The sequence below is a fragment of the Zea mays genome, chromosome 3 (genome assembly GCF_902167145.1).
Source record: "Zea mays cultivar B73 chromosome 3, Zm-B73-REFERENCE-NAM-5.0, whole genome shotgun sequence".
NCBI classification, from domain to species: Eukaryota; Viridiplantae; Streptophyta; class Magnoliopsida; order Poales; family Poaceae; genus Zea; species Zea mays.
This window is the reverse complement of record NC_050098.1, coordinates 126,071,309-126,096,532: the sequence shown is the minus strand read 5'-3', so window position 1 is coordinate 126,096,532 and position 25,224 is coordinate 126,071,309. Positions and strand designations below refer to the sequence as shown.

Here is a 25,224-nt window from a genome sequence, read left to right as displayed (position 1 = left end):
CTATGCATGAAGATACCTTCGGATCAAGGACCTATTGCTATTCATGGAAGTCAGGAAGCTGCCAGGAAGGCTGAAGGAAACTGGACAGATTAAAAAGCAATCCATAATATAGATGGAGCCGAAGCTTGTGAGCAGTATAAGTACAGAAGGAAGAAGGCTGCTTCGGCCGATCAGCCGAAGCCCATGCTTCTATGTGAAGATATAGCAGAGCAGAAGGTATTGCTGGGATCTCAATTATCTGAGGAGCAGGAGAAAACTCTAATAAGGTTTTTGTTCAACAACAAAGATGTCTTCGCATGGTCAGCCAACGATCTCTGTGGTGTCAACAGGGACGTCATTGAACATTCGCTCAATGTCGATCTATCCTTCAGACCCAAAAAACAGAGGCTTCGGAAAATGTCTGATGACAAAGCCAAAGGTGCTCGGAATGAAGTGAAAAGACTTCTTAGTGCTGGAGTCATCAGAGAAGTAAAATACCCAAAATGGCTAGCCAACACTGTTATGGTGAAGAAGGCCAATGGCAAATGGAGAATTTGCATTGATTTTACTGATCTCAACAAGGCTTGTCCAAAGGATGAGTTCCCATTACCAAGAATAGATTCTCTAGTAGATGTAGCAGCTTCGTCAGAGCTCATGAGTCTACTAGATTGTTATTCAGGCTACCACCAAATCTGGATGAAGAAGGAAGATGAGCCAAAGACCAGCTTCATAACCCCCAGTGGTACATATTGTTATCTTCGGATGCCTGAGGGGCTCAAGAATGCTGGAGGAAGCTTCAGTAGAATGACAACCAAAGTCCTTCACTCTCAGATAGGCAGAAATGTGCTAACATATGTTGATGATATCATAGTAAAGAGCACGAAGCAGGAAAATCACATTGCCGATCTGCAGGAAACATTTTCTAATTTTAGGCAAGTTGGCCTGAAATTAAATCCAGAAAAATGTGTCTTTGGAGTAAAGAAGGGAAAATTCCTTGGTTGTCTAGTTTCAACGAAAGGGGTCGAAGCTAATCCGAACAAAATCGAAGCTATTCTTCGGATGGAGCCGCCAAGCACAAAGAAGGGGGCTCAACGGCTGACAGGAAGACTGGCATCTTTGAATTGATTCATATCTAGATCAGCAGAGAGAAATTTACCATTTTTTGAAGTGCTGAAGTCAGCCGAAGTCTTTCAATGGGGTTCAGCTCAGCAGAAATCCTTCGAAGAGCTGAAGCAATACCTGATAGATCTAACAACGCTAACTCCACCCACGCCAGGGGCTCCTCTGCTATTGTATGTGGCAGCTTCGCACTCTGCAGTAAGTGCGGCGCTTGTACAGGAGAAGCTCGAAGGACAAACTAAAAAGCAAGTTCCAGTATATTTTGTCTCCGAAGTATTAAGCTTATCAAAGAAAAATTACACAGAATTGGAGAAAGTGTTGTATGCTATATTAATGGCCTCCAGGAAGCTTCGACATTATTTTCAAGCTTCCTATATAATTGTTCCCTCGTCACAGCCTCTGAAGGACATTATGAGGAACATAGAAGCTACTGGAAGGGTTGGAAAGTGGGGTGCAGAGCTCAATGAATTCACCATTGACTACGTGCACAGATCTTCAATTCAATCTCAGGCGCTAGCAGACTTCATCGCTGACTGGACGCCAGGGGCTCACAAAGAAGGGACAAGCAAGGATATCGAAGCTTGGACGGTGTTCTGCGATGGTTCTTGGGGAACCTTCGGTGCAGGAGCAGCTGCGGTCCTAGTGGCACCTTCAAAAGTCAAAACATGTTTTGCAGTCAAACTGGATTTCAGTTGCACAAATAATATTACTGAGTACGAAGCACTTCTATTGGGGCTTTGGAAACTAAGGGCCATGGGAATAAGAAGGGTCATCCTAAAGATTGATTCTCAAGTTATTGCTGGCCATGTGGATAAGAGCAGCAAGGCACGAGATCCGAAGCTTGAAAAATATCTGGATGCAGTCCGAAGGTTGGAAGCTTCCTTCGAAGGTTTTTCCGTCAAGAATATTCCAAGAGGTGAAAATGAGCATGCAGATTTGCTAGCCAAATCAGCGGCTCAGGGGCTCCCCCTACCCTCCGAAGTATTTTTTGAAGGAATAAAAGCACCTTCGGTTGAGCTCATGGAGAGAGCAGTGCTTACTATTTCTCCAGTACACAGTGAAGACTGGAGAACTGAAATAATATCTTTCCTTCAAGGCAATTGTCTTTCAAGTGACGAAGCTTATAACAAAAGAATGGAGGCAAAAACAAGACCATATGTGATAATAGAAGGGGAATTGTATAAACATGGAGTTTGTTCACCACTCCTCAAATGTTTATCAAGAACCGAAGGTATGGAATTAATGAAAGAGATACATGCAGGTCTATGTGGATCTCACATTGGATCTAGGCCCTTGTTGGGAAAAGTTTTTTGACAAGGATTTTATTGGCCGAAGGCAGCTTCGGATGCAGCAGAATTAGTCCAAAAATGTGAAGGCTGTCAAAAATGTGCAAGAGACCAGAAGCAACCTTCATCTCTCACTCAGTTAATACAACCCACTTGGCCGTTGCAAAGGTGGGGCCTCGATTTGCTAGGCCCACTTCCACCAGCACAAGGAAATCTAAAATATGTTGTGGTGGCGGTAGAGTATTTTTCCAAGTGGATTGAGGCGAAGCCTTTAGCCACAATAACTTTGGTCACTGTCCAGAAATTTTTCTGGCAAAATATTGTTTGTCGCTTCGGAGTGCCGAAGGCTATTACTGTGGACAACGGGACACAATTCGATGCTGAAGCTTTCAAAGAATTCTGTGAACAAATTGGCACGAAGATTCATTTTGCATCGGTCAGACATCCAGAGTCAAATGGACTTGTTGAAAGAGCTAATGGCATTATAATGACGGGAATAATGAAGTTAATCTTCAATCAGTCTAGAGGAAAGTGGCCATATGAATTGATCAAAGTGGTGTGGAGCCACAACACAACAATATCAAGGTCAATAGGCTTTACATCGTTCAAATTACTGTTTGGTGATGAAGCAATAACCCCAGAAGAAGCTAAGGCAGGATCAATAAGAACAGTGGCTTCGGCAGAGTACGAAGCTGATTATTCTGTGGCAAAAGATGCTATAGAAGGGATCAGGCTTCAGGCCGTGGAGAACATCAATAAATATCAAGCCTAAACAATAAAATGGCATGACAGAAAAGTTCGGCTAAAGAACATTAAGCCAGGGCATTTGGTACTTCAGAGAGTTGCCAACCAAGATACAGTAGGCAAGCTACAGTTGAAGTGGGAAGGACCTTTTCTGGTGGTATCTTCGTCAAGACCTGGCTCTTACAGACTGAAGGATATGGACGACAACGACATTCCTAGATCTTGGAATGTGGATGAGCTTCGGCGATATTATGTTTAGCTTGATGTAATCTTTTTATTTTTCCTATGGCACCCTTTTCCTTTCTGAAGGGGGAGAAAGGTTTTTAATGGGGCCATAGCATGTAATTTCTCTTTTTCTTATTCAGCTCTATGAGAGCAAAATCCCCCAAATATGTAAATGTAAAAACTGAGCATGCACCATCGAGTGCAGGGAAAAAGGAAAAAACAGGGAGAAGCTCGAAAGTCATCCCTAAGGGGATGCAGAGCACGACGAAGCTACAAAAAGCCGTTCCTAAGGGAGCGCAGCGTAAGTTTTCTGCTCAAAAGTCGTTCCCAAGGGAATGCAGAGCTTACAGTGAAAAGTCAACGCTGATACCGCTGAAATATAAGGCGAAGCGCGAAAAGTCAACGCGATACCGCCGAAATAGAAGGCAAAGAAGTTCAAAAGACGTTCCTAAGGGGATGCAGAACTTACAGCGAAAAGTCAGCGCTAATACACCAAAAAATAAGCAGTGAAGCCGAAAAATAAACGGCAAAGAGACTTCGGTCATTCCCAAGGGAATGAAGGCTATGGTTGTGGCTTCGTATGCGTGTGTTTGGACATTCATTTGCACGATACATTACATCATACATTTGCATTCATAAACATTCATTTAGACATACATAGGATCATCATCATCATAGCACAGGCGGATGCTTCGGCTCTAAAAGATAAGGCTTCGGCAAAGAGAAAAAGAAGCAGTTTCATGCTTCGTTGTGTACGAAAAGAAGGGAAGGTATTTTTCGCCTTCGGCTCAAAAAATGCTAGTTTCGTTCACATCAAAGCACTTCATGCATTGGTGGAAAGGTAAAAATATATTACAAGGTATGGACAAAATTTACAGAGTAAAACCTAATTCTTAAATTACAATATTCTTTACAAAGGTTATTACAAGAGTTCTTAGAGTTTTTTCCACAGCTATCTAGTCAAGATTCATCATTATCTATTAAGCTTCAGATCGTCTGTTAAGCTTCAGCTTTGTGCTCTTCAGCTTCGTCATCTTGCTCTTCAGTTTCGTCATCCTGTACATATTAAAGTATTGTAAGGAAAATTCAAGTTTAAAGGAAAAGGTAAGCACAAGGTATGATTTTGGTACCGGCTTAAGATGACTTCGAGCTTCGTCACCAGCTATGCTTCGTCCACCCTTCGTCCATACTAGTTTTATAAATCTGTTTCCTATGCTTCGGGCAAGACTGGGAATATCAACCAGATCTGCTGGTGATAAACTAAAGTTGGGTCTATTGACAATTTTTCCATGTGTGCAACCAGATTTCAGGAGGCGACAGTTGTGCCCCGAGAAGCTACCAGGGCACAGAAATCACCATGTCTGGCTATAATTTCATCAAGGTCATCAACTTCACCCTCGATATGTTCGAAGGCCCCTAGCAGGTCTTCAGCCGAAGGACTAAATTTTTCACAGCTGGCTCCAACCAAATTGAAGATTTGCTTCAGCCGTTGTACACATCGGTTACTGAACTCCAGACATTTGTTTTGAAGATCTGTAAATGATATTTGCAAATTTAAACTTTTCTCGACCTTAGTCTCAAATTTTGCATTAAACTTTTGCTTTTCCTGTTCGAAGCTTTCTGATTTTGAGAGAAGCTTCGTATTTAACTTTTCAATTTTAGCTTCAGCTTCTGCCAGTAAACCTTCTGTTGTCTGAAGCTCGAAATCCTTCTTTTCAATAGCAGCTGCTTGATCTTTTATTTTGCTTTCTAAACCCTCAATTATAACTTCATATTTTTTTATCTTCAAGATCTTGTTGCATTCTCAAAGCTTTACTCAACAGCATACTCTGTGCACAAGCAACCTTCGTTAGAAAACACCTTGGTTGTTAAAGACAATAAAAAGTTGAAGAAAAGTTTTTTTACCTTGAAATTGGAATAGAATAAACTACCGACAAGATGTTGTCGTCGGTAGCGGCTTATGTCAGTCTCAAGTTTCGGGAAGCCAATACTCTTTGATAAAATACTGATAACCTTCGCTCCGGTTTGATCTCGGACGTAGCCTAACTTTTCATCGTCAACACCACCGAAGAGTAGTGCCCCTGGTTGATACCCGCAGGATATGGCATATTATTTTAACTCTTCTTTCTCAGCCTTCGTCAACTCTTGTCCAATTAAGTTTTGAAAGTTAAAGTTTTCTTCTTCCAAAGCATCTTCAACTATTTCCTTCTCCTTCTTAGGTACTGTAGCCATGGTTTCTTCAGCGGCTACAGCAGCTTCTTCTGTGGCCATATCCAGAAGAATCTTGTCAATGTTAGAAAGTGTGCTTTCTAAATGTACATCTTCGGCTGTGGCAGCTTCGACAGCTGCAGCTTCAGTAGGTGCAGCTTCGGTAGCTGTTGCGCTCTCAACAGCTGGTGCCTTCGAAGCCGAAGCTGCTGGTGGTGTCCCTTCAATAACTTCTGTCATTGTAACAATTCTTCGTTTTTTCGGCCCAGCTGCCTTCTTCGTTGTCGAGGGCTCCTTTTCCTTCTGAAAAAGCTTCGTCAGATGCGGCCCCAGTGGACTTAGCTTGATAGGCAAAGATTCAGTCATTACCTTTAAGATTTCCTCCACGTCGGTGGCAGAAGGTGTTGCAGCAGTTTCTTCTTCTATATCAAATGCCTTCTGCTTCGGAGCCGCAGCCTTTCTTTTCTTTGAAGCATCTGTCTTTGGCTCAGGCCTCAGCTTTCTCTTTTCAGTTTTTCTTCATCATCTTCCACCAATTTAGCAGCTTCTTTATTCAAGACGCTGGCAACTCTCTTTCTCTTCTGTCCTTCGGCACCTCGGTACAGTCGCTCATAGTCAGGATACTCAAAGTTCAAAGCATCCATCACCCGGGTTAACCTTCGCTTCAGACGAGTGTCGAAGGCTGCAGTCATTAGTTGATCTTCTTTTTTAGAATAATTGCCAAGAATTTCGTTGCACATAACTTCAATTGTATCTAACCATTCTTGGCAAGGTACTTTGAAATGTTTCTTGAATTTATAATAATAGGGCAACCGAACAAGTTCCCCCTTTTTCTTTTCTCCCTTGAGCTTCGGCATGTCCCACTCTTTCAAAGTTGGGAACACTCTAAAAGCCAAGAATTCTTGCACCAGATCCCTAGTGCCAATATGCTCCACAATAACTCGAAATTCGCCCACTACAATTTGGCTTGGACTCTTCGGTGTCATGTTACACTGGGGCCTGGTTTCTCCGAAGATTAATTCTAGTGGACTTTGGACTAGCTTCTCCTTTTCTTCATCAACTTTGACGTAAAACCATTCAGTCTTCCAGCCAGCTGGCCACTTGGTACGATAGCTGATAACTGGAAACTTTGTATTTTTGCGATAAGCAAAATTGTAGCAGCCGAAGTTTTCATGCAGCCCATCTTCTCTAGCTTTTGTTTGATAATGAAGCTCATGTACTCGACAGAAGCCTTCGGCAAACGGTTCTACCCCCTGGCTTCGGAGGGCCCAGATGTAGACACTAAGCCTAACGATGGCGTTAAGAGTTAGCTGATGAAGATAAATCTCAAACTTCTTCAAAACATCAGCAATCATCTCATTCAAAGGAAATCTTAATCATGCTTTAAAAAAGCTTTTGAAGACTACCACCTCATCCTTTTCTGGCTTCGGAGTAATTTCCTCTCCGCCAAAACGAACCAGCTCCTTTTTTGCTTCACTGAAATAGCCTAACTTCATCAGCTTAGACATATCACCTCCGGTAATGGTGGATTTCCCAAACTCCAGGTGGCTGGGTTTAGATGGCACGGCGCTGTAATCATCTTCAGATTCAGTTTCCTCAACATCAGCCTGCTCAGTTTCAGCGGCAGGTGCATCCTCTAGTACTACCAGCCCTGACCGTTTCATCACTTCAGATATTGGAGCGGCTTCAGCACCTTCGGCTTCCTCTCTGTCGCGAGTAACCCTAGCTGTTGAGCGTACCCTAACCATCTATTGATTGAATTTCTTGTTTTTTGACGAAGTTGAATTTTTTTTAACTTTGCCGAAGCTCTTTCTTGTTACGAAGCTTGAGCAAAATGAATAGCTTCGGTTGAGGATGCAGTAAGCAAGCTTCGGCTATGGCCAAATATTTGGCAGCAAAACAGTGCAATAGTAATGAATGCTGTGGTAACTTCACACCTACCCATCTGTTTATATAGTGCCGCAGGAGGGAAGGTAAATCGTCAAGTCTTCCGCATCGGACAAACAGTCGCCCGCACCCACTGAACGGTGGGCCACAGAGCCCGAGAAGGTGAATCGCCAGGATGCGCGCAACCGCTGCATGGTGGGGCCACCTCCCGCTCGGAATATTTTAATTGTTTCTCGGCAACGAGCTCAGGGAAGGTGTTTTTCAGATCTTCGGCATCCCGAAGCCTAGGAGACTTTTTCACGGATCAAGCTCGTTACGAAAAACGATCTAGCACCGCGAAGGGGCTACTGTTGGGGGTATGCTTCGTAGCCGAAGATCCTGGAGAAAGAAACATCTTCGGCAGATCCTCTCAAAAGCAGTACCGAAGCTATCACCCATAAAGCTTCGGTATAGTGACATGTCTCAAGACGAAGGAGTGAACTGACTTAAAGATGAAATGACCAATAGACCCATGAAAGTTTGTGTCATGATTGTAATCGATTGTAAAGGGTATAAATGTAATTTCATACAGGCTGCGCCCTGTGCCTATAAATAGATGAACAGTACCCCCGTACTGTTCACGCAATCTTGTAATCACTTGCACGTGACACTTGGATCATTGCCTTCTGTCAAAATGAAGGTATAAATGTGATTAAATGCTATGTTTTAATATTTAAGTTTGTATAATGAAATATATGAATAAGTTTATATGTTTTGATATATTATTCCTTCATGTTTTATATTTTATATTTCATCTTTCATTATTTTACAACTCTAATCACGAAGGTATGACCTTCGTGATTTTATGCTCATGACCTTCGTCCGGAGTTCATTATACCCTTGGGGAGATAATGTTTCAATGGACGAAGGGCATTAACATTTAATATTTTATGTTGCCTTGTTCTTAATTCGAAGCATTTGAGAACAAGTCCCCAACACCTGCAAAGTCCAAACCCCACTCCCTAATGGGCCACAGATTGGTAATATGATGTAGTTCAGCTGTCGGGACTAGATGCAGATCGCCGAACTTCTGACATACTTGACACCCTTTGTAGTATTTAAACAATCAGCTATCATGTTAGGCCAATAGAAACCGGATCTTCTCAATAGCCACTTCATCTTTGGAGCTGATTGATGAGTACCACAAATCCTTCATGTACTTCGTCTGTAGATAATATAGCCTCATGTAGGCCCAAACATCTAAGTAGGACATCGTCGACAGTTCGCTGGTAGAGTTCATCATCAATTAAAACATATTTGAAAGTTGTACGTTGAATATTTCTGTCTGTCCTAACACTAAGATTACATAGGTAGTTAATTATAGGTACCCTCCAATTAGTTGCATCGACTGTGTTGTCCGCCAAATTAATTAAGGAGACGTCTATTGTACCGTCGGACGGTCTCAACTCCTTGCTCGGATGGTCCGAGCCCACCTCGGACGGTCCGACTTTGTAGCCCGGACGGTTCGCGACCTAGGAATTTAGCGCAACACTAGTTATCAGACTTTCAGCATTATGAAATCTCCCTCTCTTTATTCGATAACCTAATGCATCTTGTGCTAAATTATTTGCTCTGCAATTCTCAACTTTGGATATATGCCGAATATCGAATTCGTCAAAAGAATGGATTATGCCCCAACATTTTTCAAGATAATTATTCAAAGTGTCATCTAAACATTGATATTCCTCTAAAAAAATTTGGACAACTAGCTGAGAATCACCAAATACCCTCACATGTTTCACTCTCATATAATCTAAAAGTTTTAAACTAAATAAGAGGGCCTCATATTCGGCTTGATTGTTAGTGCAATAAGTTTTCAGTCGGCTAGAGAAGTTAAAAAAAGTATTCCTTGGCGAAACAAGCACGATATCAATCTCTTGTTCTTTATTACAAACCGATCCATCAAAATATAGAGACCAGAGAGTAATAGTAAGATATAATATGTTTAGTTCCTGAGTATCAAAATATTTGTGGAGTTACTCGACCAAGAGCATGAAGTTACTCAGCCAAGAGCTTGACTGCGGTCTCTAGCTAGGATTACAAGAAAGCTTATATTGTATTGATATACCTTTTTAATGGTTTAGTTGTTTATAACATGTGCTACGAGAATCCCCTTGTGGTTGTCTCGTGTAAGTATATTTCTTTCAATTTTTTAAATAAAATACGAACTAATCCTCGTTCGGAAAAAAAATAATATATAAAAAAATCAGCAGCTAGCTAGCCACCCAGGTCCCAGACCCCAGCCAGAGAGTTCCAACACGGAACCAGCCGGGTTGAGTTTTTGGAGCAGTTGGTTGAAATGCCAGTGTGAATTAGATAAGCATATCCTATCATTCATTTGTGCGCGACGTGCTTTTGGATCGAAGTAGACGGATGAGCATCTTTCTAAAGGCCACAGCCACTGCACTTGGATCAACTGAGAAAGGACCAATCATATGTTGATGGAGATTGAAGACGATGATGGTTAACAAACTATCTTCGAGGAATGCATGCACCACGTGACGTCGGAATGGCGGTGCTTAACAAACGTATTCGTGCAAAGGGCATTATTGTCACCCGAAAAAAAAAACCAGCACCAGCCACATCTCTCTGCTACTGCTTCAACCGTGGCTATTTGGATCATGCGAACATGATCAAAATCAAACAATTTAACATCTCTGTTTCTTTTTCCCAGCTGGCAGAACGGCGACCGCATGGTCTGGCTCACGTGAGAGGCCTGCTGGAATGGATAGGGATCAGATGCAACAAGCTGCAGGTATCCATTCCTGCTTTTCGACAAGCTGCAAGTGCAAGTTGCGCGCTTGGGGAAAGTGGGTAGAAAGCACCCCCTACTGTCCTCCCGGAGCCCCGGCCCCGGGCCTGCATCTTGCGCCGACAAGGGTGATGCGGATTCGGTCGATCTCTGACTTCCATGGACGCCGCCCCATCTCCACCATTTCAGAATCAAAGCGTGAAGCTTTGACTTCCGGCTTGCATTATTATTGCATCAGCAGACATCCCCATCCCAGAAGCCTCCAACCCTTCTTGCTCTTTCTTGGAGCCATGGATCTGGACGACAGTTGTCAGTTGTCATTTCCCCCCTTTCCGGACTGTCATCCTAGCCTTGATGCTGTTGGTCTCATCGTTGTGCGGTAGAAGCAAGCAAAAGAAAAAGAAGAAAGGATTCTAGGAAAAATATCTGCTTGCTGAATGCAGATAACTGTGCTGTGCATCCGTGCTATTGCCATGTTGCCTATTGGCTCCTGGGGCCCACGTCTCGTCTCTGCCACTAACCCAGTAACACCCGACAGCTGCCACCATTGACCAGCTCTCCCAGACCCCCAGTGGTCCAGTCCAATGAGAAGTTGCATCATATGATATCAATTATCAAGAAATGAAGGTCAGGAAAGTCCGATGCAGCTGCATAGAGAGTTGACCCACTACTCCAGTAAAGTTCTTTTTTACAAGTTCCATGATACTACCATGGAACATGTTGATCCTATAAGTCTGGGCCCTTGGATCCCGTCTCTGCGCCCAACACCATTTCAGGGTCTGGACTCATGCTTACTATTTCTTTTCCCGAATCCATCCTGGCCTACAGAGACACCACGGTGATTGATTGTTTAATCCCGGCTCTGTTGCCTTCAGATTCAGGTCAGGTGTCCTCTACCCACAAACCAAACGACAGTCTCCCTGAAAAGAACAGCGCAGCTGTGACTTTTCAGGACACGGGTGGTGCGAACAAAACCATCGCTGTTTGTTAGTAATCCCACTATACTATTGGATGTAGAGCTGCTGCGTAGCTTTCTTTCGGCACGGAGGGTAGGGAGGGAGTAGCTTGGAAGAAAGGGGCAGAGTGGATACAGTACAAAGCGAAGCGGCAACCACCGCGAGGTTTCCTCGAGAATCTCCAGTCTCTTCTTCCCCGCACCCACTCTTTATCCACGAGCGACGGGGACCCGTGACAGCGGCGAAAGGCTCGAGCTTTTCTTGATTTGCCCTGCCGCCTGCATTGGGACGAGAGGAGGTCCTTTTCTTGGACGTTCTGGGGAGGAGTACCTGAGCCGACTCGCGGGCGTTCTTGGGCTCGTTGCGTCTGTTCAGGTAACGATGGCCTCTTTTTTCCCCCGGTTTTCATGGATTTCAGCTGTATTCACTCGGTTCAGCAGGTAAAATCTGCAGCGAGTAGCCGCGGGCGTAGGGTGTTTGGATGTAGCGCGTCGCGCGCTTGGCTGCGGCCGCGCTGTTTCAGTTCATGGTTCGATGTTGTCCAGTTGGTTGTTGGGAGGGGAGAGAGTTTTGTGTGATTTTATGGACCAATTGGACTATTGCTCTTGGAGGATTCAGCTGGGCTTCTCTTGTGTTTTGCTCTTCTTTTGCCCTTTTTTTTTTGTCTGTGGGATGAACCCTCATCCTTTTTTGCTCTTAGAGGATTCAGCTGGGTTCCCTCTATACGAGTCTGTAAGATAAGTCTTGTTCGATTTGGAAGAGAGGGTGCAGGTTTCTTCGTGATTTTCCATCTCAAATAGCCAATTATATAGTGTCACGGGGCCTTCGGTGGAAATTCGAGAAAAGCATTGCGTGGATTTCAGTGCTTTTGCTTCTCTATCCCACTGATGAAATTCCTCCTTTCTCAGAGAAGAAACAAGAAATGTTTTTCTTTACATGAAGACATAGATGGTCTTATCTTGGAGGACATATCGTGTGCAATCACTTATCCTGGTACAAGTGTGCAATCAAACGATCTGTTGCATCCGATCTAGATCCAACGGTTTTATATGGAAGGGGTTAAAAGTAAAATAGGTACTATGTTTTAGGTGGAAGGGGTTAAATATAAAATAACAGTTATCATTAGATCTAGATCGGATGCACCAGATTGCTTGATTGCACGCTTGCACCAAGATAAATGATTGCATAGGATATGTCCTCCTTATCTTGATCCCAAGTTAAAATGGAGATATTTCAAGGTGCCTTAGTGCCATGGGCCAAATCATAGTTTCATGATTGAGACATCAACAAAATGGTCTACTTGAATAGTTAAATATAGAAAGCTCAACAGTTCCCCGTACTGAATTCTGACCTCTAAAGATAAGAACAGATAATATAACAAAGTTGAAACGGCAGAAGTCACTTTCAGCTCTACTAATGCAGTAGAAATTGGACCTTTTCCTACCAACTATTCCCCATATTTATAATAAGACCGACCAGTCTAATTGCCCTTCTGGTTGATGCCACGATTTCAGGTTCTGGAAGCATGAGGTTATGGTCTCTCTTTCTCTTGCCTCTGCTCTGTCTACCTGCGCGGGTTCGATCAGAGGATTACGCGGATGCAACTGTCATTGTTCGAGGCTCTGAGACGATTGCTTCGACCAGTGATGAGTTTGTTTGCGCCACCATTGATTGGTGGCCTCCAGAGAAGTGTAACTACGACCAGTGTCCATGGGAAAGGGCTTCTGTCTTAAATCTGGTTAGTTCCCAAAGCAACCATTTTATCATGTGGTTGGTACTGGCAAACACTAATTTTTCGGTTCTTTTGCGAATTTTCTCAGGACTTGACTAATCCTTTGCTGGCTAAAGCTATCCAAGGTGAGTACCTTTAACTACTTAATCGAGTGATTCTAAAACATCCAGCGGTGAACTCACATATGAAATCATTCTTACACTACCTAAAATTAGTAGGGAAAACATTGGCAGAGTATACCCTAAAATTGATCTACTGCTCAAATGTACCTTTCGGTAGTCTATGCCATGGTTATTTACCAAGCCAAAAAAATTCAAAAAAAACAATCATTTTCCATAATATAATAACTCAGCATATCTCCATCATGAATTTATCCCTTTTCCACTCTTGTTCTTGTAGCCTTCAGTCCGCTGCGCATCAGAGTTGGAGGCTCCTTACAAGATCAAGTGTTATATGGCACACCAAATTTAGGATTGCCATGCGACCCATTTACAAAGGTTTCAAGTGGCCTTTTTGGGTTTTCTCAAGGATGCATAACATTGGAAAGATGGGATGATATTAATGATATGTTCCTGAAAACTGGGTGAGACCTTCCTTCTAAAGTACGGATTGTCCAACGTACAACATGTTGTGATTTTCATAAACCTGTATGAAGGACATCCATGTTCTGTTACTTTGGAATAGTATATTATTTCACATACAGGTTTCCTAATTCTATATTGTGTTTAACCCTTCAGTGCAGTTGTTACATTCGGTCTCAACGCGCTTCGAGGAAGACAGCAGACAAGAAAAGGTGTCTGGGGTGGTCCCTGGAATTCTAGCAATGCTCGAGAATTCATTGAATATACCGTTTTAAAGAACTATCCTATCGATTCTTGGGAATTTGGTAATGCGATTTTTATAGAATTCTCATTTGATGCTCTTGGAGTTGGGAATATATCGTATACATGTAATTCTCATGTAAGATGCTGTGTTCGTGTCATAGGGAATGAATTGAGCGGAAGTGGAGTTGGTGCGAGTGTGTCAGCTGAACAATATGGAAAAGATCTAGTTGAACTCCAAACCATCATCAGCGAGCTATACGGAGATTCCAACAAACCACTGGTTGTAGCCCCAGGAGGATTTTATGACCAGAAATGGTTTGCTCAGCTCCTCGATGTCTCCGGGCCAAATGTTCTCAACGCAATGACTCATCATATTTACAATCTTGGTGCTGGTGAGTCCTGTCCGGAGTAATGTTGGCTCTGCTCCTGGAGGAATTTTTGTTTTATGTCTTGCACCGAGTAGACACAATTGTGCTAACTTCAACCTTGATTAGGTAATGATCCACAGGTTCCAAACAGAATTTTGAACCCGCAGTATCTGAGCCGGACTTCCGACACATTCAGAAGTCTCCAACTCACCATACAGCGCCATGGACCATGGTCTGCTCCATGGGTTGGTGAATCTGGTGGTGCATATAACAGTGGCAGCCGGCTCGTGTCCAATACTTTTCTCAATAGCTTCTGGTGATCACTTGTTAGATGAAAAATATATATATTCACATCTTCACCATTAGTATTTTTTTAACCATTCTCACTCTGTGTTTCCACTAGGTATCTTGATCAGCTGGGTCAGTCAGCAAAGTATGACACCAAGGTCTACTGCAGACAGACGCTGATTGGTGGCAATTACGGCCTTCTTGACACCGAGACTTTCGTACCAAACCCGGATTACTACAGGCAAGCCTATGTACCAAATATGCCGCTACAAACTTGATTTGCTACCTCCATATGCAATGGCACTAAACCACGGTATATATTCAGTGCCTTGTTGTGGCATCAGCTCATGGGGACAGGAGTTCTTTCTGTAGACATCAGTGGTTCTTCGTACTTGCGCGCCTACGTGCATTGCGCCAAGCAAAAGGCGAGTCTACCTACCCTAAGATGTTTTTTTTTTCAGAAACACAATGTTGATTACTCAACTATTGCTAACACGAGATTAACTATCCAAAATATATATTCAAATCATAGTGCACAACTGCAGTTATTTCAGCATTTTAGTTTAGCTTAATGGGATTTCAAATTAACAGACAGCTGATTCTTGGCTTCCAAAATATTTTTTTACTACAGGGTGGCGTCACTCTTCTCTTGCTGAACCTGCACCGAACGATGGGCTTCATGGTCTCAGTCAGGAACGACCTAAATGTCAACCTCGCAGAAGGGCAAGGGATCAGGAGGGACAGTGCCTTTGTCCATGGCCTGAAGAGGACGGTTTCTTGGGTCGGGAGCAAAGCCTCCGATGGGTTTTCCAAGAGGGAAGAGTACCATCTCTCGTCGAAAGATGGGAACCCTTTTGCCCGGACCATGCTGCTGAATGGAGCCCCTCTTGAGCTCACTGAAGATGGTGGCATCCCTTCATTGTATCCAGTGGAAGTTTCAGTTAACTCGCCAATCTATGTTGCTCCTCTGACCATTGCGTTTGTCGTCTTCCCTGACTTTGAGGCTGAAGCTTGTGGCCGATGATCAACTGTACATAGAATATCACCTTTTTTTGCTATAAGGCATCTAAAGAACAAAGGTCATTGTAATGTAAAGACGTGTTCGTTTTCTGATCTGTGCCCCAATCGGGCCATCTACGTTTTCCCAACGAATAGTCTCCAGGTGATGTCATACTGATCAATGCCTCGTCATTGTACTTTGTACATACAGTTCATCATCTCAGAAAAAAAATGTTCAGCATCAACCAAATTCCAGAGGAATTTGTCCTATCGAACTTGATGGTGTGCAAGTCAATTGTGTTTATGGGCCGTTTGGATCTATTCATTTTAGAGAAACTAGAATTTACTTAATAAAGTATTATCTCCATTTTTCAATTTAATATTTTGTATTTTAATTTTACACTATTTAGCGTCAAATAAAAAATGAAGGTAGTAGTATATTTGGTTTGGAATTTAACATTCTACCACTTTTCAAAGCTTGGATATAAGTCTCTCAAATTCTTAAGGCGGAGTATAAAAATGATTTTATGTATCAACGGAATATGTTTCTACTACATAACTCATAAGACATTCTTTGGCTCACTCTATATTAAAAATATAGCACATAAATATCTCATACATATTACTAATAATAGTATATAAATATATTTTGCATAAAATCATATTAGTTTAAGTGATCTTTGTCAATATTACTATTACTAGAATGGAATTCAATTCCAGGATCAAAACGGGGCGTGACTGAAATTAGTTAAATCCGTGCTTTTCTTCTGTAAAAGTGTGGATTCAAATGGAATTCACACACATACAGATGGTTAGTCTGTTGGGGGCGATCAGACTTGAGAGAATCTAAAAATAAGTAACAAGTATACAAGGTTTGCTTTGCATAATCAAAATCCATGCTTTTCACATGAACTGTGTATACTCTTAATCAATTACAATAATGATGGGACTACCATCAATTCAACTCATATATTGCTCCATCGAATACAAAAGAACCATCCTAAACAATATCATAATTTCATGAGCTATGATACAAATGGAATAAATTAAAAGGGAAGGGGTCCTATGAGGGGAAAGATGCTCTGTTCATTGGATATTCACCATCAACGCATATGACCATGGAGGGGGGTTACTGAGCTCCCCAGTTACCCTTCATAAACTCTCTGATGTTGACTTCCAAAATAACGAATTTAATTTCACTTGATATATGCTTTTTATTTATTTTGTCACGACAATCTACAACTGTGGCTCCATTATATGGCAGTTTCTTAAGAATTCATTTGAGTAGTTCACATATTTTGTCCAAAATGGCTGAAGATGTTTAAAACCAATCTCCAGCCATGGTTTACTTTGCCCGTTATAATGTATAACTGCTGCTTGTTCAACACTACTGATATCTGTCTTTTCCTGATACCCCAAACCTAACAGATGCCATGATGGATCAATTGGGTGAACATGGCCTTTAAATGCTATAAGGCCTGGTGGTAATGTTCCCAGCCTCCAAAGTGTGAAGTTTGACTTCAGGTTCTGCATGCAAAGGAACAAGAATGGAAGCTCATCATTTTGTACTATCAAATGAAGACTGCAGAGAGTTTCAATAATCAATTAAACTGGAAAGTAATGCTGATAAAATTTCTCCCAAATATGCTTTTTCGATCACTTTTAAGCAAATCAGAAGGCATGTTTTATTTTATTTTTCTTTATTTGGTGTCTTTTAGAGCTAAGTTGGTATATATTTACTTGTTATACTATAAAATGACCATAAAAGGATATCTGTTTTTACCTCCTTGACCCAATGATGGTATTTGTCTTTGATTGTTGTCTTCCTCCATGCATTCAGGTCAAAAATATTCATACCATATGCCCAAGCACACTCTGAAGGATCAAAGTTTTTTGCAATGAGGGGATGAGAAAAGTTTAAATAATTCCTGAACCTCTTAGACATCACCCAACTATCTCCACCTCTGCAAGTCTCAACAGCGCCATTAACCTTCCCAGATAGATCAATATCCCAAAGTGGTGATAGGTCATGCTGGACAACAACATCATCATCAAGAAATACGACTTTGTTGAGGCTTGGGAACAACTGCGTCCACAGATTACAGATTAAATCAGTGGAACTTCCAACAAAAAATATGTAGGTCAGCAAATATAACCAGATTTTGAACAAGTTTGTAAATACATAAATTTTGTATACATAGACTATGCAAAGAAAGCTCCAGATATCTCAAGAAGAGGGTAGCATCACCTCTTGATCCCAGCAGGACCAGCAAACTAGAACAGGTCCACAGTGGGTAATTCTACATAGTAAAAGACTAAAATACTTTCAATTCTTTTGCAGTTTTCATTGTTTCATTTTCATAACCATCTTTCTATCAATTATCGCAATTACTTGTTCATCAAATATGTCAGAACCGACAAAAACTGTAGTATGGAAATAAGAAATAGGGATAATGCTCAGAAGAAAATTCTAATACCTCAGGCATGTATATTCGAATATGATTGAGCACATTAGTATATGTTGGACTTCCTGCCTGAAGCTTGGCAGCAAAAACCCTTGGGCTATCATTAGCACTGGTTATTGGGCGGCGACTTCCATGGTAACGATCTCTGGCAGCGCGCTGAGTTTCTATTGATTCAAGTACAGGAACATTTTCTTGTGTTAACCAATCAAATTGATGAACACCTTTCACCTCAACAATAGCAGGACTGAGAGAATTTAAAGCAAACCATGAATGCATGGCAGGATAGGTCTTTTTATCAGTAATAACATGGAAAACAATCCTCTCAGGCTTCAGTGATGATCTAATTGTTGATCTGACCACAACTGAGGCTGCAAGGATGTTATCTGATGCTAACACAAAATGGAAATAGGAGTTGTCTGAAAGACAAGGCACCAACTCTGGGGGCGGTAATTGTTTCCTTGCAAGGGCATTTGAGGAGTATTCATCAGTTAAACGCAATGAAAGGCAATAAAGGCCTTTAGGAATAGCAATTGCAGCATAGTGCTTGTTCAACTGCTCTGATAGCCTTGATGACCTCAATTCCTTATCCATGCTCTCCATCTGCATGGCATAATTTAGAAAATCAGTATAACGGTAGCTTGCTGATAGTAGCAAAGTAGGGTAAGTTGTATCGATGGCATCATGACACACTAGCTGATATCAAACTTTTAGGTTGTCAACCACTCACACTAAGTGCATTAGCTTTGTAGAATGGTGTGCAAGTTAAAAAAGAAAGAGTTAACAATTTCTATGCCATATTGATATGTTGTAAAATAACTTGATATTGAGACTTTGAGTGAGCTAGATGGAGGCTAGTAATCATTCTTTACTCAAATTGAGTCCTGATGTAGAATCCTGATTATGTCATTTGATCAAGTTATTCACCTTCGAATCTGAAAATACTTGAGAGATGGTTCAATTAAATACCATTCAGGTGAAAGTATGTAAGTTTGTGGACACTGAAACCATATGCATCGTTACATGAAAAGAAATCCTTCCATAGAACACACATTCCTAGACTACCCTTTGAACAATATGAAAGTGTATAACATTATTTCATTAGTGTTGAACTGTTGATAGTACAAGAAAATGTCAATAAATAACTTAACAGCAAAGCATGGGCGATATACTCGTTACAACAACAAGAAAGCATATGGATAGCTGTTTTCCAACAGAAGCCACAAATCAAGGTTAAGGCATGTGGATAGTTGTTTTCCATCCACTCATATTCAAGGCTAAATCTTGGGTATACTACATCCTTGCAAGTCTCCTTTTAGCTTTTTTCATGTCAACATCGGCATTCCCCTGCCTCTCTTCCCACTACGATCATGCATTAGAATCCCACTACACACTGGTACCTCTAAAAGTCTCCTGTGGACATATTCAAACCATATCAACCGGTGTTTTGGGTACCTTACAGTACTTGACTTTGACACAGCCTGATTTAAGTTTTTCAGTTAATAAGGTGTAGTTTTTGCATGCATCTAGCACTCATCAATGGAGCGTTGTGAAGAGTATTCTCAGTCTCAGATATGTCAAGATTACTCTTAAACATGGTGTAAAAATTGTAGTCTATTTCTATACTTGTGAGTGCCTTTTCTGATGCAGATTAGGCTGGTGATATTGATGATAGGCGCTCTACAGGAGGTTTTGCAGTATATCTTAGTAAGAATTTGGTGTCTTGGTGTAAGGTGTAGTTTTTGCATGCACCTAGCACTCATCAATGGAGCGCTGTGAAGAGGATTCTCAGATATGTCAAGATTACTCTTAAACATGGTGTAAAAATTGTAGTCTATTTCTATACTTGTGAGTGCCTTTTCTGATGCAGATTAGGCTGGTGATATTGATGATAGGCGCTCTACAGGAGATTTTGCAGTATATCTTGGTAAGAATTTGGTGTCTTGGTGTGCTCACAAGCATCCCACAATCTCAAGCATGTTGAGGTTGATCTTCATTTTGTGAGAAAAAAGTAGCTAAAGGACTTTTGGAGGTCTAAATCATATCTACAAAAGATCAAGTTGCAGATGGCTTTACCAAGGAGCTAACTATGCAGAGGCTAACTTCATTCAGAAACAATTTTAACTAGGGGTGGGCGTTCGGGTTACCCGAAATTTTCGGGTCGGGTAATTCGGGTTTTTAAAATTTCGGGTTTTGAGAATCGATACCCGAAATTACAACGGGTTTTTCAATACCCGAAAATTCGGGTACCCGGAATTTCGGGTTCGGGTTCGGGTATTCCCGAACTACCTGAACTATTTTGTTGGCTTCACAAAAACACATACACTCTATTAAATTAGTATAAAAATATAGTTTGAATAATGATATACATGGACATATAAAACACAAGCAATCTACAATCACAAGTTATGCACACTTACACATAATTATAGATGTACAAATTAATAATTAAGCATGACATGAGTACATGACACATGAAAGTTCGGGTATTTCGGGTACCCGATTGTGATACCCGAATTACCCGAAATAATTTCGGGTTTTGCAAGTTGCTACCCGAAATTCCCCAACAAAATTCGGGTTTCGGGTATTTCGGGTTCGGGTTCGGGTATTCCGGGTATTGTGATACCCGATTGTGAACCCTAACTTGCCGAACCCGAACCCGAAATACCCGAAACCCGAATTTTGTTGGGGAATTTCGGGTAGCAACTTGCAAAACCCGAAATTATTTCGGGTAATTCGGGTATCACAATCGGGTACCCGAAATACCCGAACTTTCATGTGTCATGTACTCATGTCATGCTTAATTATTAATTTGTACATCTATAATTATGTGTAAGTGTGCATAACTTGTGATTGTAGATTGCTTGTGTTTTATATGTCCATGTATATCATTATTCAAACTATATTTTTATACTAATTTAATAGAGTGTATGTGTTTTTATGAAGCCAACAAAATAGTTCAGGTAGTTCGGGAATACCCGAACCCGAACCCGAAATTCCGGGTACCCGAATTTTCGGGTATTGAAAAACCCGTTGTAATTTCGGGTATCGATTCTCAAACCCCGAAATTTTAAAAACCCGAATTACCCGACCCGAAAATTTCGGGTAACCCGAACGCCCACCCCTAATTTTAACTTGTGCAAGTTATGATTGAGAGGGGATGTTACAATAGAATGTGCTTGTATATTAGGCTACTGTCATATCAAATCAGGGATCTACACGGTAGTTCTATAATAGAGGAAGATCTTAACCAACTCTAATTAAAGATAGGATAGAATCAAGTTTGATCTATCCTAGAAATAGCAGAGGAACATATGAGTCGGTTAAGGTAGTTGTACCCGAGTTGGACTCCTAGTCAATGTTGTAATCCTGATGGCAGTATTATGCCCTATATATACTCAGGCCCCAGCTCAGGGCAAACTAGCTCAAACCTGGTGCCGTGTTTTCTTACAAACCCAAGCTAAGGCCCTGTTTGGAATTGTAGTATTTTTGCAGTTTTGAAACAATACTATGATATTTGATGATACTATAGTATTGGAGCTCAAAAGGTGTTTGGTTTGTACAGTCAAAACTCAGTTTTAAATACCATGGTTTACCCAAAAACTGTGGTATTTTTGGAGTTTTCGAAACTCCACTCAGGACCTCAGTTTTCTTCTCTTCTCTCTACATATACTTTGTTTTTCCAATAGAACCAAACAGATCTGCCAAACAGATCTGCCAAACATAGCAAGTACTGCCAATGTTTAAATGAAGTGGGGTACTGAAATAAGCTAGCTTACCGTAGCCTTCAGCTTAAAAGCAAATGACCTTAAATCATAATCATTATTCTTCATGTCCCAGATAAATTCATCAAAAGTTTCTGGAACCTTCAAGTCAAGAGGTGCTTCCTCAGAATTTACTTTATCAAGCATCACATATAAATCCCTCACAAGCCTCTGCACATTAGAATACAAGTTCAAATAAATAAAGCAAATCCTCAAAACGGAAGAAAATATCAGATTAAATAAAGGACATATAAGTACCATGGAACCATCGTTTCCCCTACCAAGAAGGCGCGGACCTAAACGTCTTCCTAGACAATCTGAAAAATAGCTGGCGATTATCAACAAACTATTGGTAAGAAATAGATTATGTAAGTACATTTTGTAGACAGAATACATCACTGAATAATAGTGTGTTATACAAAAATAACCAAATAATGAGAACCCACCCTAAGCTGAACTGCATATAGGCTCAAACCAGCAACAACCTAATATGGCACATATAAGCAGCAACCACTCTGTAGAGTTACTTTTTACATACATATGCCAAAAATAAGCGGTTTTTGGATGCTTGAGCAATCAAAGATGGCACCTTGGTGGCTGATCAGCAAATAACCATGTAAACGACCAAGCTGCCCAAAGAAGCATTGGAGCAGCACAAAACACGCTAGTCATGACCAAGACCAATGCAGTTACATGTGCGCAATAATTCAGGTTAACAAAGCCAAGTTTATTAACCTCATTCCTGTTATCCACACCAACCGAATCAGGCATCTCGTGCTACCACATGCACATGGAGCACCGATAGTCAAGCAATGCACTGTCTCGAACTGTTTCAGTATTGACCTCATTTCAGGAACAGAAGTAGCAGCACACGGCAGCCACTTCAGTAACCAGCGAACTTTTTAGGAGAATGGAATTGGAAGCAGCTATATGCATCATTTCAAAACAGAAGCAGCAGCAGCTGCTGCTGACGTATGTACCTAGTGAGGAGCACTTGTTGAAGCCCTCTAGCGTCATGATGGCGGTGAGTATGAAGACGAAGGGCAGGAGGAAGGCGAGGATGAGGACGGTGTGGAAGACGGTGCGGTAGGAAAAGTGTCGCGCGGCGACCTTGAGCCTCATCAAGTCTAGCAGGCCATGGCTAGTGGAGATGGTGATGCTCCTCATGCTCGGCGACAGCCGGATCTGCATCTTCGCTCCTAGCCGCCGCCCACGACGGCCGCTGCTCCCTCTCCTGCTCCCGAAGACCACACGAGCATCGGGAGCCGCGGCGGCGGACAGGGGCAGTTAGAGGGAACATGCCAGCCCGGCGCCGCCGGCCGGATCCGGCATTGGCGCGGGGGAACTGGCAGCTCAAAGAAGCGATCTTGATTCCTCCCCGCGCCCTCGTCTCACTTCCGCTGGCGTGTTCTTGATTTGATTTCTCACTGGTGCCTGGGCACGACGAATCACGCGCCCGGATCAAGAAACCCTGGCGGCCGGATTCCTCGCCCGATTTCGTCTTCTCCCTCGGGCGGGCAGGGAAGTAAGGAAGAAACGAATCGCACCGGAGGACTGGGAGAGTGGAAGTGCGAAGGGGAATGGGCGGGGAAAGGGTTTGATCTGGGGTTCTCCACGGTGAGGTTCCGGATTGTGGATTAGGTGGAGAGGATGCGACGAGGAAGAAGACGAAGGATTTGACCCGATGAACAGGGCGGCCCGGTACGGCCACGGCAGACGGTCAGACCCAACGACTTGTTGGTTCCGGGAAGACGATGTGACTCGGACACCGCAGCACGATGCCAGCCTTGACTGTTCGCCTTCGGGTTAGGAGTTGTTTCAATGTGAATGTTTGGATGATAGTTATGAATATTAAATATATTTTAATTATAATAAAAGTAAGACTGAATGTAGTAAGTCTAATTAGTATATGATTTGCACATGTGATGTTATAATAAATATTTGTTCATTATGGATTAACTAGGTTTAATAAATCTTGACATCTATATAGTTAGTGTTATAATTATACTATATTTAGCATTTGTAATTATTATTAAACATCCGATATGATACGAACTAAAGTTTAGTAAGATAAACCAAGCACGACACTCGTGACATTTTAGTCAAAAAGTAGTGTATAAAGTTATTTATAATCAGGTTGGGCATTCGGTTTATCGGTTCTTAAAATTTTAGAACAGAAATATGTATTCAGGAGAGGCAGAATCAAAAAATCGGTTTCGGTTTTAACCGAGTAGACCAAGGTTTAGAAAAAATATATTATAAAACAACACAATTTTAGAAGTTTAGAAAAGTGGTAGATGACTAGATGGATGTTTGGGTTGAGGATGGATTTATCTGTAGGGGTTGTGTGCTTATATATTTAGAATTTTGGAAGGACTATATTGAACTATGCATAAAATTTTATTGGACTTTTATTGTTTTTGGTTAATTTGGTTTTCTGAGGTCTATAACCAAAATTACCTTGGTTGTTTCGGTTTTGTAAAACATGGAACCAAAATTATTAATGGTTAATTTGGATTTGGTTAGTTCAGTTTTGGTTCTAGTTAATTCAGTTCGTGAAAGGGAAATAGACCTTAAAGCCATTTCTATAATAGTTTTGGTGTTTGATGATCAACACATTCCTATGGAGTAACTAGATTGCTAAGTGAATGGTCACAGGTTCATAAGATTAAGAATAGAATATTCAAGTCAGAAATAGCTCAAACCTCAACTAATAAGGGCAATAAGGGCGCATTTCAGAAAAGATGAACTTTAAGTAGTTCAAGTATTTGGATAATTTTTAAGTTGCCACATGAGCATATTTGAGTATCTAAGAGAGGATGGGAAGTTCATAAATTGATGTTGACACTTTGGAGCCAAGTTTGAGCCAAAATAAGAATATGAGTTGGAGAATTCGAAAAGATGAAGAACTATGACATAAACTAGTTGGATATACTCTAGATATATTTGTCTAAGTCATAGGAATGCTCAAGAAGGCAGTCAAACGAAGACAAAGAATAAAAGCCCAAAAAGGATTTGACTGTGCTGCTCTACGGACTAGTCTGATGGGTCACCAGACCAGTTTCGCAGAGAGGCATATTATAGTCTTATGTGGGTTGGTGCACCGGACCAGTCTGATGGTGCACCTAATCCACTATGCATAGATATTGTTTTCAGGACTTGGAGTAGTTGGCACACCGAACCCCTGGTCTGGTGAGCACCAGACCTTCCGAGTCCAATAGTCAACTTCAGAGTTCAACAATCGAGCTGACATGGCAAGGTTCGGTGGTGCACCAGATTGGTCTGGTGCCACCTAACAGCTGACAACTTTTTCATAACGGTCACTGAACCTGTAGTCTGATAGAGGCTCGATGGCGCATCGGACTAGTAATGTAGCAGGTCTGGTGCACACGCAAAAAGTGCATATGTTGGGATTTGGTCCCAACGGCTATATGGGTTGTTAGGGGCTATAAATACATCCCCAACCAGTCCGTTCAATACACAAGAGCTAGAGCATTAACTCATATGCATAGAGCAACACCTCCAATTCATTCCAAGTAATCCATACGCTAGAATTGAGAAGAAGTGCATAGAGATAGCCTTGCTTGTGAGA

At 41.6% G+C, this 25,224-nt stretch overlaps 2 protein-coding genes across 5 annotated transcripts; one reads left to right on the top strand and one right to left on the bottom strand.

Moving 5' to 3' along the window:
• Positions 1-10,820: 10,820 nt before the first annotated feature.
• Positions 10,821-15,661, top strand: LOC100192026 (uncharacterized). Of its 3 annotated transcripts, none has more exons than XM_008673838.4 (10): positions 10,821-11,570; positions 12,710-12,933; positions 13,016-13,052; positions 13,327-13,510; positions 13,665-13,813; positions 13,913-14,143; positions 14,246-14,435; positions 14,523-14,648; positions 14,733-14,832; positions 15,039-15,661. In XM_008673838.4, exons 2-10 carry the CDS (start codon positions 12,721-12,723, stop codon positions 15,429-15,431), a joined length of 1,623 nt encoding a protein of 540 aa, XP_008672060.1. In that variant the 5' UTR covers positions 10,821-11,570; positions 12,710-12,720; the 3' UTR covers positions 15,432-15,661. The 3 variants fall into 3 exon arrangements, with proteins under 3 accessions (XP_008672060.1, XP_008672059.1, NP_001130921.1); XM_008673837.3 differs by having other exon boundaries at positions 10,833-11,120; NM_001137449.1 differs by having other exon boundaries at positions 10,886-11,016; positions 15,039-15,649.
• A 592-nt stretch (positions 15,662-16,253) lies between these two features.
• On the bottom strand, positions 16,254-23,416 carry LOC100279278 (uncharacterized). Of its 2 annotated transcripts, none has more exons than XM_020549670.3 (6): positions 22,613-23,416; positions 21,891-21,960; positions 21,648-21,803; positions 17,884-18,471; positions 17,190-17,492; positions 16,254-16,933 (listed from the first exon to the last, which is right to left on the bottom strand). In XM_020549670.3, exons 2-6 carry the CDS (start codon positions 21,891-21,893, stop codon positions 16,643-16,645), a joined length of 1,341 nt encoding a protein of 446 aa, XP_020405259.1. In that variant the 5' UTR covers positions 21,894-21,960; positions 22,613-23,416; the 3' UTR covers positions 16,254-16,642. The 2 variants fall into 2 exon arrangements, with proteins under 2 accessions (XP_020405259.1, NP_001145771.1); NM_001152299.1 differs by having other exon boundaries at positions 16,288-16,933; positions 21,891-21,949; positions 22,613-23,407.
• Positions 23,417-25,224: the final 1,808 nt, after the last annotated feature.